Source organism: Colius striatus, chromosome 1 (assembly GCF_028858725.1).
Source record: "Colius striatus isolate bColStr4 chromosome 1, bColStr4.1.hap1, whole genome shotgun sequence".
NCBI lineage: Eukaryota > Metazoa > Chordata > Aves > Coliiformes > Coliidae > Colius > Colius striatus.
The window spans coordinates 88,186,377-88,201,552 of record NC_084759.1 but is presented as its reverse complement, the minus strand read 5'-3'; the positions used below and the strand labels follow the sequence as shown (position 1 = coordinate 88,201,552).

General features: G+C 47.8%; 1 protein-coding gene across 1 annotated transcript; it reads left to right on the top strand.

Moving 5' to 3' along the window:
* The first annotated feature begins 2,850 nt into the window (after positions 1 to 2,850).
* RPL8 (ribosomal protein L8) lies at positions 2,851 to 7,699 on the top strand. The gene is made up of 6 exons (XM_062000179.1): positions 2,851 to 2,958; positions 3,222 to 3,365; positions 4,706 to 4,847; positions 5,938 to 6,156; positions 7,131 to 7,246; positions 7,500 to 7,699. Exons 2-6 carry the CDS (start codon positions 3,228 to 3,230, stop codon positions 7,656 to 7,658), a joined length of 774 nt encoding a protein of 257 aa, XP_061856163.1. The 5' UTR covers positions 2,851 to 2,958; positions 3,222 to 3,227; the 3' UTR covers positions 7,659 to 7,699.
* Positions 7,700 to 15,176: the final 7,477 nt, after the last annotated feature.

The following is a 15,176-nucleotide window of genomic DNA, read 5'->3' as shown; positions in this document are numbered from 1 at the left end:
AAGACCCGGCCTTCCACAGCAGCGCCGGGGCAGGAGTTACTCACTGCTGAATGTTACTGCCCCGGTAGCAAGGACATGGGGCCATGCCTCAGCCACCTTGGCCGAGTGTTGCAGTTTAAGCAGCCAAAGAAGGAAGCTGCTGCCAAAATACCAACGTGCAGCAGCTGTGCTTTGGAAACAGACCCTATTTTGCCTAGCAGCGTCAGACTTCTGTCCAGATTCCTGTGAGTGTGTCTCAGAGGTATAACGCCTGCATGCCGCGGCTGGGGCTTCCCTGGAGCCTTCAGCCTCGGCCCTCATACAGAGGAGTTGATCCCTGCAGATGTGCAGGATGTGCATGGGTTATCTGAACATCCCCATGCTGGCTGCTGGCTTGAAAACCCTCAGGCACATGAGCCAGTTCCCCTAGCTCTGGGACAGCCTGAGTTCTAGTGGGAAAAGAAGACTTGGCCAAGTAGATCCATCACACCCACCCTGCCTCTGCTGCTCTTCCCATGCAGCTGTAGCTCCTGGCAGAGAGGCGGGGCAGTAACATCTTAAGCCAAAGCAGCTGCAGTCGTCAGAGAGAATGTCCTGAAGGCCAAAATCCCAGGACTTAAAGCTGCACCAGAGAACAGCCCTGCACTGCACAGCAGTGCTGTCGGCAGGCAATGCCAAGGACTGCCTGTCTCGGTGGGTGATGCTTTTGTTGTACTATCCATAGCCCTGTGTCTCATGCTGTGTTTTCCAGCGTGGGCTTGTCCTGCTCTACCTCTGCCACTGCCACATCCTCATGCATTGAAACCCTCTGCTTGTGTGCTCTGGGGAAACCAATCTCAGCCCAGGGAATGTGGACTTGCAAGGAGGGAAACAGCCTCATTTCAAGCCATGGCACAGCCTCCACCTCCTAAAACTTCAACACAATAGTGATCACAGGCAGTGCCCAATGCTCCTATTTCTTCAGCAGCAAGATTCAAGAGGCAGGATCCACAGCAACACTATTTTGACAAACCCTGAACAGCATTTTTAATTGCAATCAACTGTAAATGTCTTCAGAGGATCACAGAATCTTAAAGGTTGGAAGGGACCTTGAAAGACCATCTAGTCCATTTCTTTGCATCCATGAAATTTTGAGGGCACAGCAAAACAGCATACTGAACCTTATTGTGAGTCTGATGCACGCTTGGCTTGGTCAGGTAACGCAATGCTGTTATTCCTTGATAACTTTCATTCTTTGAACCATTCAGCATCACTTGAAGGGAAAGACTGAAACAGCATCTGTTGTAAAGGTGAACTCAGAACATATTGTTATGGTACGGACATTTCTAACAATATTTGGAGCATCCAACAAGCTGATAGGGAGAAGCAAGATTATTATTCTGGTTTCAGACTTAGTACCTCCGTGTTGCAGCAGTAGCTTAGCAGTGAGGGGGCTGGCTGAGCCCACAGTATAACTGAAAGGTTGAAGCTTCACGGGTGATGACAGCAGTATGCAAGATTGCACCATGAATTAAATAGAAATAAAATTAATACAAAGTATAGTTGATAGAGGATAATAACATGAATGAGCGCATTAAATCATTACACAGCTACTTATCTTCTTATGTAATTGATTACTAAGTCTGTACTAAGAACATGAAAGAGGAGTGACTGATGTAATTTGCTGGTCACATGGGCGTTATTTGGAAATGTAGATGGTTCCTTAAAGCTCTGATTCTTGTCAGATTTAGTAGCAAAAACTAACAATGCTCCCACCCCCACAACTGAAGCCAGCAGGGACTCAAAGTCCCTCACACTCAGTGTAAATCAAAGTTAAGTGGCAGTTTGTCATGATACATCAAGCTGAACGTGCCACAGGAAGCTCAGGCTGAGAAGCTGACACACTGGCTGTTTGATGGAGGGACAGTAACCTCAGTCAGATGGGCAGAGGGTACAACTACGCTCCCTTCTTTACCCGTGGTGGCTGAATCTGATGAGGCTTGTGGCTCAGAGCCCTTAGTGTTAGGATATTTTTTACTGTAAAAGTTTTTGCCTGAGGGGTGTGATTTCTATTTTTTCTGGGCAGGCTGAAGTGGGAAAGTCTATCTACTAAGAAGCGGTGGATGCTTAGCTGCTTCTCCCTTCAAGGCAAGGAGAACAACTGCATATATGAGCCTACACCGAGGAACTTATTCCTAATTTCCAATGAGTCAGTCTGAAGTCAAACAGTCCATCTCTAGTGAACTGGGTCATCAAAGGGCCTCTCATGCTGAAAACCTAGGAGGCTGTTAAAGAAGTTAAGGCAATTATCATTTCCCCTTCCAAGGCGTAGCACAAATGGATTTGGAACGTTAAGACGATTAGCTCTGCTTTGCAGCATCTCTCAATCGTGGCCTAATTAATGCAGATAAAAATCTGGCAAAGGCAGCTTAAAGCAGCTGCAGGGTTTTTATCGTCAGACGCTTCTTAGTCTGAAATCTGTGGCTGTTAAACTGCACAATACAGAAATATTATTAAGAAATCCCAAAAGTCATCAGTGGAGGAGGCTCTTCCCGCAAACAGCGACTTCGATGTGGCTAGTTAGGGCAGGCTGTGGCGTGAGGGGCTCACGTCAGGGATGCCTCGTGGCTGGGGGAACCTGGTTGTGTTTGTGAGGTCTCTCCAGGCGACGGGATATCAGCTCAGCGGCCTTTTAAACAGCATTTACTTCAAAAGGACGCCAAACCCCAAGGAAGTGAACCAGCCACCCCTGAGCGCCATCCTCCCCGCTCCCCCCGCCCCTGGCTCGGCTGCCCCGCCGTGACGTCACTGGCGGGGCGGGGCCGCTTCCCCGCCGCACCCGCGACGGCGCGTTCGCGTGGCAGCGGCGCGGCGCGCCGTGACGTCACGGCGGTGCGACGGCCGCCTGCCCTGCTCTGCCCTCCCCTCCCCGCGCCGGAAGGGCCTTGGCGCTGCAGTGACGTCGGCGCTTCCTTCTTTCCCAGCGACAGCGCAGCGGAGGTAGGAGCGCGGGCGGCGCGGCCCTCATCCATCTGCCACCATCCACCCCTCACCCGCGGTGTCGGCGCCGCCGCTGCCCGCCATGGCTCTGTCCCAGCTCTGCCCCCCGCCTTCCCCCTGCCTCCTTCCTGCTCGGCGGTGGCCGGGCCGGAGTGTGCGGGCCGCGGCCTGCGGGCACCGGGCCGGGCGTTAATGGGCGCGGGGGTTCTAGAGGAGGGGAAGGGGTTAACGTTGGGTGCCCGCTCGCTGCCCTCTGCCTGCAGGACGCCATGGGTCGCGTCATCCGGGGCCAGAGAAAGGGTGCGGGCTCCGTCTTCCGCGCCCACGTGAAACACAGGAAAGGCCCGGCCAAGCTCCGCGCCGTCGACTTCGCCGAGAGACATGGCTACATCAAGGGCATCGTCAAGGTAAGGGCGGGCTCGGCGTGGCGGGTATGGGGCTCCCGCGGGTCTGCGGCCTGGCTCGGGCCCCGCGGGGGAGGGGGATGCGCTGCTGAAGGGCTCTCGACGGCCTCATCAAGGCCTGCACCTCGCTAGTGTAAGGGATGGGAAGCCCTGTCAGCTGTGCTGAAAGGCATTTAGCTGTTCCTTGTTCAGGCATCACATGATCATAAGTCACTCGTGTTCCTTGAAACATTTAAAACTACTTGGAGTTTATGACAGCTTTTGAATTAATAAGCTGGCAGCATATAAACAGTAGTACAAGCTTCTGTCAGAGCTTGATTAGTGTAGGAATGTGAGCCTGCTTTTGTATTGTCTAAGATCTCCCTATACCTCATGAAACATGGGCGGGGAGAGTTTTCCAGCATAGTCATTTGCATCTTAAAAGTAGCATCCATGATCTTAGTCCTAAGCAATAGAGGCAATGCAGGGCTTTGATATGGGGTATAGTATAGCTTTTCAGGGGTGCTATGAGTATTTTTTTGGAGTGTCAGTGGCTTGGACTACAGGCAAGTTGCATTAGGTACACAGCTGCCATGACCTGTCTCTTCAGCCTTTTAGAGCAAGGTCATCCTCAGTCTGTGGTGGAAGTGCTTTCTTCACACCCTCTGTAACTGATTTTGATGATAAAACGTAGGCAGGTAGCTTTGACTTATGTAATAATGGGGGAGGGGGGTGTGAAAAGAGCAGAAGTGATGTTAGTACAGGACATCAACAACATCTGTTTCTCTAGGTAATAAACACATCTTAAAGAGCTTCAGTTACTTGAGTGTACTCTAAAGGGAGGGGTGAAGTACACTCTCAGTGTACTTCAGGAACAGAAGTGACATTATTTTTTGTAAGAGAAAAAGAAATGGTCTCTGGTCCCTCATTTAGAGGCTCACAGAATTTCAGTGTACTTAATGTCAGAAGGTTAGAAACTCTTACATTCTTAAGAAAACACTTGGAGAAACTGCTGCTTTTCCCCCAGCTTTGCTGCTGCTCAAAGGTGACTGATGAGCTAGTGAAAGGGAACCTCTTAGTATGAAGGGATTCTGGTGTCTGCAGAGTATCGGGAATAAAGCCATTCAGATGTGGCTAGTTCCAAGCAGTACGCTTCACCACAGTCATTATTCTGTGATACGGGTTGTTTTCTTACAAACGTGAACCTTCAGCATCAGGAGAAATCCCAGACTGCTCTGAGAAGGGGGGAGCCTAGTTAGAACTGCCATGGTAGTCATCACCTCCAGTTTTTCTAGCTGTTTGGTTCCTGCAGAGCCCATGCCAAATGCTGTAACCCGCTCTAAAGCACATTTCCTTTCCCCCAGGACATCATCCACGATCCCGGCCGAGGCGCTCCCCTGGCCAAGATCGCCTTCCGTGACCCCTACAGGTTTAAGAAGAGGACCGAGTTGTTCATTGCTGCCGAGGGGATTCACACCGGCCAGTTCGTTTACTGTGGCAAGAAGGGTGAGTGAAGATGGGGAGAAGGTGGTGTTGCCTGGGCGGGTTCAGAGGGGCTAAAGCTGATGTCATCTGGATAGGTGAAGTTTGGGATGTTGAAGCGTGGTTGTGAGTCATCACAGAGCAGTAGCTTCCAGGAGCTTGAAGCAAACCTGGATTTCCTTCCCAGAGATGCTGATCTCCCCATGCAGCCTGTTTTGATTAACAAGCCTAACAGCAGTTCTTGTGAGGTACATTGTTTTGTTTAGGGTCCCATTTTGAGTCAGAAATAGTGTGACCAGCAGGACCAGGGAAAAGTGATTGTCTGGGGAGGCCTTACCTTGAATACTGTGTTCCGTTTTGGGCCCCTCACTACAAGACGGTCATTGTGTCCAGAGATGTTGCATGTTCCAGCAGCATGTCCCAGATGGAGTGTATTCCAGCGACAAAGCTGATGGAGGATCTGGAGAACAAGTCTTAGGCAGAGCAGCTGAGGATGTTCAGCCTAGAGGAGGCTGAGAGGAGACATGATCACTCTACCGCTACTTGAAAGGGAGTTGTAGTGAGGTGGGGGTCAATCTCTTTTCCCCAGTAGTGAGATAGGACACGAGGAAATGGGCTCAAGTTGCAGCAGGGGAGGTTTAGATTGGAGATTAGGAAAAACTTTTTACCGAGAGGGTTGTTAAGCATTAGAACAGGCTGCCCAGGGAAATGGTGGAGTCACCATTCCTGGGGATATTTAAAAGACACATAGACCCTGCTCTGGCAGGGGGGTTGGACTAGATGAATTTTCAAGGTCCTTTCCAACCCTTAAGATTCTGTGATTCTGTGTTAAGTTGCTGATGGACATGGTTTAGTTTAGTGATGGGATTGGCAGCGTGAGGTGAGTGGTTGGACTCGGTGAACATAAAGGTCTTTTCCAACTGTGATGATTCTATGACGTTACCTGCCTTTCTATTACATGGGAAGTGAAACGTGTGTTTCAAGTTGAACAAAAAAGATGCCCCAGCCACTCACTAGTGAGGCATTTAAGCAGTGCCCTCCTGTGCATTAGGCCTGTGTCAAATAGTCCTAAATCAGACAATAAAGTTGTTGGTGCTCGGATTGCTTTTTGCAGCTCAGCTGAACATTGGCAATGTCCTGCCTGTTGGCACCATGCCAGAAGGCACCATCGTCTGCTGCCTGGAGGAGAAGCCTGGTGACCGTGGGAAGCTGGCCCGTGCCTCTGGGAACTATGCCACCGTTATCTCCCATAACCCTGAAACAAAGAAAACCAGAGTGAAGTTGCCCTCTGGCTCCAAGAAAGTGATTTCTTCTGCAAACAGAGCTGTTGTTGGTAAGGAGTGACAGCTGTGAACTTGTCACTAAGTGTGTGTAGTGCTAAGCAAGCTTTCAAGCAGGGCCCATGTTTCCAGTCGCATCATTTGCAGGCTGGACCCAGGATTGCTGTGCACAGGCCATGCACAAGTCCCCAACCTGTGTGTCATGCCTGCTTTGCTTTTTGTTAATGGTGCCTTAAATCTGAAAATAGTTTGACCCAGTGAGAGGACAAAAGTAGATGCTCGTTGTCCTCGAGCTGTAATGGGATTTCACAGCCTGTAAAATCTGCCTTCTTTGGGGCAGAACTCCTGCAGAAAGCGGCAGTGGTTGCTCCCCACCTTGACTACAGCAACCCAGTCTCTAGGGGTAGTGCTGGGGGCAGGTGGGCCCTGTGAGTGTCCTTGGGTGGGTGAAGTATTCTGGAGGGTCTGACAAGGAAACAGCAACTTCAGCAGGTTTGTTGTACACTTGGCTGACAGGTGGGGTGTGGCTGCTCTGCTCAGTTAGCAAGTGACGCCTCTGAATAGAAGACACCAAAGGGAGTAATCTATGCTATGTGAAACTGATTGGATAAATCATGAGATAACTAGTTACTAAACCTCAAAGTCCTGGCAGGTCCCCATTGCTCTTCCCATTTATACTTGGCTTTAGCTGAAAAACTGCTGTTAGAGCTGCTGTTCTTACGTGAGAAATTTTAGCAATAAAACTGGTGTTAAAGTCAACCCTGTATGTATGGATTGAAAAAATGGGAGTTAAAGCACATTTCCTTCCCCTTGCAGACCACTGAATGTGTGTCTTGGAGCTTCAGTCTAATCTCACTGTGACACATTGGCTGGAAAAAATGATTTGAATACCCAGCTGGGATTGTTTGAGATTGGCCTTTAGAAGCTTGTTGTTCAAACTGGAGTGCTATTAGGAACTCGTCTTGGATTTAAACACTGCTCCTGGCTGCTCTGTTTGCACATTCTCATTCCTGCACTTTTCTTTCAGGGATTGTTGCTGGTGGTGGTCGCATTGACAAGCCCATCCTGAAGGCCGGCCGTGCCTACCACAAATACAAGGCAAAGAGAAACTGCTGGCCACGTGTCCGTGGTGTGGCCATGAACGTGAGTCTACTCACCACTGGGGTCTTCCCTTTTTTGTGGTTTGGAAAGGGTTTGTTTGCTGTGGGGAGGAGGCTGGCATGTATTTGGAAAGCCAGCTTCACAGATGACGCTGTAATTGCACACTCCCTTAGGGCGGTTGGCAGCACTCAGTAGTTACTGCACTGTGAAAAATGAAGCAGGTTAAAAGTTCCCTTAATTTATTGCTCTTAAATATTTGTTGTTAATTGTGCTGCCTTGTTTTCCCTCTCCCCAGCCTGTAGAACATCCCTTCGGTGGTGGTAACCATCAGCACATCGGCAAGCCTTCAACCATCAGGAGAGACGCTCCAGCTGGGCGCAAAGTTGGGCTCATCGCTGCGCGGCGCACAGGCAGGCTGCGGGGGACAAAGACTGTGCAGGAGAAGGAGAACTGAAGACCCAGCCTGGAGTTTACAGAATAAATTTTTAAAACACAGCTTGTGTGAAGTTTGAGTTACCTGTTGCTCAAGTGTGGCTGAAAGAGGGATAATATTCCACAGGGAAAGCTGTGAGGGGAGAGAAGTCTCTTCTTGCCTTGAAGAGACAATGCTTTCTGCCAGCTCGTGCCCCAGCCTGGAGTAACGCTGTGTAGATGCCCCTGTGCCCAGGGGTGATGGCACTGGCCTAGTGACTGGGTTGCTTAGTCCCAACAAAGCATGGCAGGCTGATTGAGTAGTTTCTTGGTCATCTGGTTCAGCCAACATAGTTAAAGAGTGCTTGGTTTTCTTAAGTTCACACATTCCAACATCACTGCTTTCCATTTTTAGCTGTTGTGTTTCTCTGGAGGAAAAGCTTGTAGAACTCCTTACAGAGGCCAGGTGCTAGTGCTGACCAGTTTGGGCTCCTTGAACCACCAAGCTTCAGCCAAATCAAAGATAGCTCTCTCTGAGCAGCAACTTGGAAGTATTACCCAGCCTCCCACCTTTAAACAGCAATGTTTGGAAAAGGCAAACGGCTTCCAAATTCTCTCCAAGTTCTGCAGCAGTGTGGGGTCCAGTTTTCCATGGCTGAGTATTCCGGGGTAGTGTAATGGCAGGGGTAAGGGCACTAATGCCTCACACCACAGAGCTGTATTCACCTCTAAGGATGGCAAGTCTTGTGAAAAGCCTGCTTTCTGGAGGGTGGGCAATGAGGGAAAATGGGGCTGCAATGGGCCAGCACAGCATCCAGTCTTGGGCAGCTGCCTCATTTCAGCCGGTATCAGCCCTGCAGGAACAGAAGGGGTCATGTCCAGGATCCCAGTGCTGAGCTGATCTGATAATTTGCAGGCTTCCTTTAGTCATATTATTCAGTTTGTTGTGAGTAGCTCCTCCATGGGTTACATGTTCCCAGGTGTACTAGAGCAACAATCTGTTTGGAAAATGTGACAAGGTAGAGGGAATGCTAAAATACTTTTGCTCCTCAGAGCAAATGATGACACTTTCCCTTAAGGTCCCCAGAGTAGTTCACATACAGCAATCAAAACAGTTGCTGATCCTGAGATGCCTGTGCCAGGCAGCCCTCCACCTGTGAGTATGACCTTATCTTGATAGTCCAGTGGGAGGGAAGGAGATGAAGGAAGTTATTCTCTATATCCACCTACAAAAATAATTACAACTGGCTATACGTGTCCAGAGAGGAAAAGGTGACCATAAACCCCATGCACCATCAAGAAAGAGACAAGAGTAGATACTTGGGAAAATCTAAAAAGCAATTTGACAAGATTTCTTTTCTTTTTATATCCTCCTAATGAACCCTCACAAATTTTGATGCTATTGTCTCATCCTTCTGCTGCAAGGTCAGTAGCTCCTGCATATGGATGCCTATTCTGACATGGATCCAAATTAAACAACGCTCTTTCTCCCAAACAATATCCAGAAGAAGAAAAACAGTTACAAGTATTTAATGTTGGCAACAGCCAAGTCAAGAAAGGTGTCACAAATACATCAGGTGTCACAAATACATACCTCACAAGAGTTGTTCTCAGTCCGTTGGTGCAAAAAGCTTCTGGAACAATTTGCTGGCAATGCACCTAAAGGCCTGGCAGAAACCACGGCTTCCAGCCACCCTGGGATGTGTTGACTCCATATATTTTCAAGGCAAGGGAGAGGTTCTTCCTGACAATGCTTCTCACCTTTGTTGCTGATGCCAGGCTCTGGCAGAGGCCCGCAGACTGTCAGGTGTTCACAGCCAACAGCTGGAGTATATGTAGGTACGGAATAATGGCACAGATAAATATGTACCCTGCTGCAGCCACAAACACCCCTAATGCAAATACACAGGAGGCAATGCTAAAGGCCTCTTTGAACTCACACAGTAGCATGAGGACTTTGAAGAATTTAGTCCATTCTCCAAACTTAGGAACAACTGCTCTTGTTGCAAGGAACTAGTATTAAATATAAATAAAGTTGCCTGTTAGGAAGTTTGCTACAAACTGAAGGCTTATCTTTAATGTTTGCATGCCACAGGCCTGAACCTACCTGACTCATTCTGACTGCTCCTTTGGAAAGACAACCTGGAAACCCAAGCTAGGCTTGTGAAAAACTCAGAAGAGTATGTTCCAAACGTTGCCCCACAAGTGTGCCCAGCGGGGAAGGTCACACCAGTCAGCTCTCCACAGATGAATGCTTTAAGCACAGGAAGAGGTAAATAAAGTGCAGTATCCCTGGAGCAACGCACATTTCAGGGCAGTAGGACAGGACTACTCAGGCAAACTGAACTGGAGGAGCAGATGAAGCCAGAGGAGGAATTTAATGCCAGACGATGCTTGAAAAGAGTGCGAGGAGCCTATGTGTGTGTTGTACATGCAAAACAGAAGATCTGATTTCAAGTATCAGACTGCAGGAACCCCCTGTGCTGGTGGAACTGCACCATGAACATGTTGAAGGTGGGACAAAGGCCATGGACACCTCCGGCGGTCCTCGACCTCAGTGGCGTTGAGTCAAGACCCTTGGTGCACTATGGAGAGGTGTGAAAGGAGCATATTCTTAGTGCAACGGTGGGTACCTACAGCCAGGCTGACAGCTAGCTGACAGGACAAAATACACAAGAGCAGCAGCAGAATGTAATTCTTTTGGAGGAGAAATTAGTGTCTTTAAGTCCAGCAACACTTAGCTTAAATTAAAAAAACCCCACAGTGATATTAGCAAGCAACCACAGCACTAGACATTCTCCAGGGGCTAAATGCTCCCCTACAGCCCTGGCACCATGGGTGCTCAAAATTTATGAAAAGAAATGGGATGGAAGGGGGAATTAAATAAACTGAATGACTAAAAACTCAGATACTCTAAAGAAATCAACCTAACATGAAAATTTTCAATGAACTGTGTTTTCCAAACTGAAGGTCTAACTTAAGAAAGGCTATAAAACAGTGGAACTCCAGCAGGTTACACGATCTGGGAAACTCAGAAAACTAACAATGTGACAAGGAATGAACAAAAAACAATACCTGTGAAAATAACCCACTGAGTTACTAACAAGCTTCCTTCAAGCCTGGGAGGATCTGTGAAAGCACTGAATGGGAAATGGAAATGGGACCAAAGTTGATGTCAGTCAGTGGCCTCTGCATGGGCAGTATGGAGCGTCAGCCACCCGTGGCAGGCAGGAGTTTCAGCTGAACAGAGCAGCAGCTCCTTCTGAATTTATGCTGTAGAAATCAGAAATCAAACAAGACAGGGACATTGCAAAGAACCAGAGCACCTTCCTTTACCATCCTGTCCAGAAAGATACTCGCTGTAGGCTTACTGCTTTCAAACGAAAACGTGGTGCAAACATAGTGGTATCAAGTGAGACAGACAGCATCCAGACAATTGATAAAGAGCATTTTGTCACTGGGACCTGGTGCATTTAACCACCACCTATGGCTAGTCCCGGGCTTCATGAGTGAGAGATTCACCACACAGTGAAGTAAACTGACTGGAAATAGCCCCTCTTCTTTCCAGCCTCAGTTGGCATCACCTCCATCACACAGTACATGCATCTCTGCTGCACTCTGGCCTTATGCAGTTTGGGTACCACTAAAGCCATAAAATGCCAACAGAGGAAATAAAGCTCAAGCACCCTCCTTTCCCTGTAAGAGGTACCAGTTCTGCACCCAGCAGCCAGCAGGGTGGCCCTAATGGATTTAAAACATAATCACAGTTGGCAACCTCTTGCTCAAACCAGCTACTCTTATCAGCACGACAGACTACACAGTTGATTTGCTTCCATAGTTTATATCCAGGACGCTTGTTTGTGAATGAATGTCTCAATTCCCAGCCCTAATACTGCACAGAGAACATGAGCTACTAGACACGTAGTCAACCTTCAAAAACTACAGCCATACATGTTATTAAAATCATAATAATTTTTTAAAAGTCTCTCATACAGATCAGCATGGTGACAAAGACATCAAAAACATGGAAATGAAGCCCATTCTGTTTTAAAGAAAGACGTTAAACGTTCTTGCAGGGATTTGGGTATTTATTTCCGGTATAAGGCTTTATTTGGGGAAAAAAATGGTTAAAAGAGATACGTACCAGTGAAGCACTGAATAGTCTTCCTTTGGAACAGCTCCAAATTTCCACCTACTGAAAGACCAAACAGCATTTTCCTTATACTTTCTTAAGAGTGTTTTGAGAAACACCAAGTCCTACATAAGCATCGATGTGTAGCACAAAGTCTTCCATCGTTAACATACCACCCTCATTAACATCATTATTATCCCTTATCTGCCGTTCCACCGATGCCTCAGCAGCCTCGTGGCTGTTTCACAGCCAGCACGTGGTTCTAACATAGGCTGAGCCGCACACAGCAGAAAGAAGTGATCATCCAGAGATGGGCAAGACTCACCTCTCCAGAGCTTTCCACACCACGGTCTCCCAATCCTACCAGGACACCACAAACTAACTGCCTACCATTCGTACATCAGAGGGGAGGACCCACAGTCTGCTACCCACCAGTGCAGGGAGAGGCAAAATACAAAGGGAGATGCAAGGAAATTGTGACAGGTAGTAAAAGATCAGAGCAAGTGCATCCAGAGAGTTTTTGCAAAAAGAATAGAGGGAAACAAGCGTTGGCAACCAAATCATACTGCTGACATCATGTGCTAAAGCTACCAGGTGAGTATGAAAACAAGAGAAATGCTTTTGGATATATTTTCAGCTAATGCAAAAACCACAGGTGCCCAAATTCTAAGAGGTTTCAGGGCGCTGGGTGATCAGTAAATCGTTGCATATTTCACAGTCCCCACAGAAGTTAAACTAAGAATTGGCCTTTTTGTCCTGTGGCATCAACAACTCTCAGAGAGAAATGTGAGGACAGACTATATTCACGGAAGTCACTTTACATTTGACATCTTGATCAAAAGCTTTCTTCTCCCACTTCATGGCACCTCCTAACTGGTAACAATCTCCTGGGATGCATCCAAAATTTATCTCGAATTCTTATATTCACCAACTTGTCACTGCCCAGAGAACTGACACACACACCCATTCACATGGGTTACATCAACGGGACGGGGCTACCTTCAAACTCGGGCGGCACTGGCTCCCATGGATGTTTTGTTTACCTTGGGTTGTTCATTGAATGTCAACACTACAAATTCCCAGTAACTCACCAGAGTTTTGCATTTTCGTCTACAGGTATCTAAAGGCAGTGCTGAGAGCAACCACAGTAAACCAGAGCCTTCCATTAGCTCTGTTACTCCTAATTCAAATTCCTTGTACTTAATGGCCCCTGCTCCAGCAGAGCAAAGCAACTGGGTAACAGGAGCGCTGAGGAAAGACAGGTAAGGGCAGCTCTCCAGCAGCCTGCCTCAGCTTCTGGAATGTGAAAGGAGACCTCTCCCCAGAACCAACCACTCAGTAGTGAGGACAGGCACGTGCAAGTCACAGAATCACAGAATAGCTGAGGTTGGAAGGGACCTCTAAAGAGATCCCCTCATCCAGTCCAACCCCCCTGCTCAAGCAGGTTGACCTAGATCAGGTCGCACAGGAACACATTCAGTTGGATTTTGAAAACCTCTGGAGAAGGAGACTCCTCATTCTCCCTGGGCAGCCTGTGCCAGGGCTCCCTCTCTCTTAAAGTAGTTTTTCCCTTAAGTGGAACTTTTTGTGTCTCAGCTTTGGCCCTCAGCAGGCACAAAGCTGGAGTGACCCCCAGCAATGATCCCCTCGTGTTTTTTCCAGTGACGACAGTGCAATCAAGTTGGACCATAGATGCTGCAATAGATTCAAAGGCAACAGTAAACCTGGCCACTTTCCCAAGTTGAGGACACCCCAGCTTCATTTCCCTGTCTTCACCACAGTGAGTCTCTTCCGTAGGCAACTCTGTTGTATTTTAATGAATTCAACACAAGAGTCCTCCACTAGCCCATTCTTCAGTTAAGTCCACATTTTATTTACGGTTTGCTGTTGGTACTTCAGTCAGATTTATATATACATAATCTAAAACCTACATCAAAATTATGTTGACTGCTCTGAAGACCGAGAGAAGTGACACGATTGAAGTTTTCTTCCACAGCTATATGGTAAGTCTACATTCCCACCGCAGCTTTTTTTGGTTCAGGTCGCAGAAGTGTTCAGAAAGCCAATGCCAGGTTTCTCAGACTCGGAGTGGGAGGGTTACACAGTTCTCTTTCAGCATTTCAGTGTCAGACACAACCACAGTAGCAATCACAAACATTTCCTTCTAGATAAAACACCTTGGTTGGCCTGCAGATTACTGGCTTGTCACATTCCAGCAGCTCTCCCTTTCTGCACCCTCACCGTGAACGACATCACTAGTAACCCACACATCTCCCTGCACTTAGAATACTTGGACAGTGTCAGTTGCAAGAAGATTTTATGCTACTTCACATGGATAAGGAGGTAGCACGAGAGACTGAGCAGAAGCATCTGTGAGTCCCCGCGGTGCCACCTGAAAAACGCCAGCTCCTTCACTGTGACACCAACACAGGTACCTGCCGGTGGAGGCCTGTTGCAAATAGTTTTACACGTGCCCATGGGGAGGCAGGGACGGCCTTGTGCCTGCCCACGTATTTCTGCACCCATATTAGCCTGACCCAGAAGAAACTGCCCTGCTGCTAAAGCCACTTCTTGGAATCTGGGCCTGCAGCGGCCTGGAAATTAATATCAAGAGGTAGAAAATATTAACAGCACAGCTTACAAAGCTGCTCACTCAGCCCACTCCTTCTCTTCCTTTGCTCAGGGGATTCAGCTTGGTGCACATCTCAAGAGAATTAAAAAAAAGAAAAAGGCTTTATACGCTACTTTGTTAACTCCTTGCTAGAAACCCCTTTTTTGGTGCTGGGGGAAGGCTGTGGCTCAGAAGAGCTCGGGGGGTGGGGGGGGGGAAGGGCTCACACTCAGCTCCTCCACACATAGTGGTGCGTGTGAGCCCTGGCAAAGCACACACCACATTTCCATTTCCTCTCTCCCTTCAGGGAAGTATTTCTGCTAGAACTTATAATTGAGTATAATCGAGTCTTCAAAACCTTGCTCTGTGTATCAAAGCTTTTGAATTTTACTTTCTAAGGACTCTAAAGCACCTACCAGATATTTAGACACAACCAAGTATATTAAGAAGCATCCAGGTTTTCCACTAGTCTTCTTTTCCAAAATAGATTCCAGAGAGACCTACTATTTTTATTCACCTGTAGAAACCAACTGTTCAAGACAGAAAACAAAGCAAAAAACTCCAACTCAACCCAAACCCAGCACACTGCAAGCTATTTGAATTCAAGACTGTCATCGGCAGCGTGGAGCTTTCATAATCCACGTAGATTCTGAGAAGATTTTAAAGAAGACAAAGCCCACCTAGTCCAGGATGTGGCTTTTGCTACTGCACTGTAAGAGACTCTGGTTCAGAGAGCCAAGCTGCCTGGCAAATGTGGTTCTTTTGCAGTAGTTACAGCAAACAGCAGGTGTAGGTTGAAAAGGAGGTACAAACCATCA

Bases quoted from the DNA above. Each gene is read 5' to 3' on its own strand.
- RPL8 (XM_062000179.1), top strand. From the start codon at position 3,228: ATGGGTCGCGTCATCCGGGGCCAGAGAAAGGGTGCGGGCTCCGTCTTC. The intron at 6,157-7,130 runs GTAAGGAGTGAC...CTTTTCTTTCAG, and splicing joins TGCAAACAGAGCTGTTGTTG to GGATTGTTGCTGGTGGTGGT. The intron at 7,247-7,499 runs GTGAGTCTACTC...CCCTCTCCCCAG, and splicing joins TCCGTGGTGTGGCCATGAAC to CCTGTAGAACATCCCTTCGG.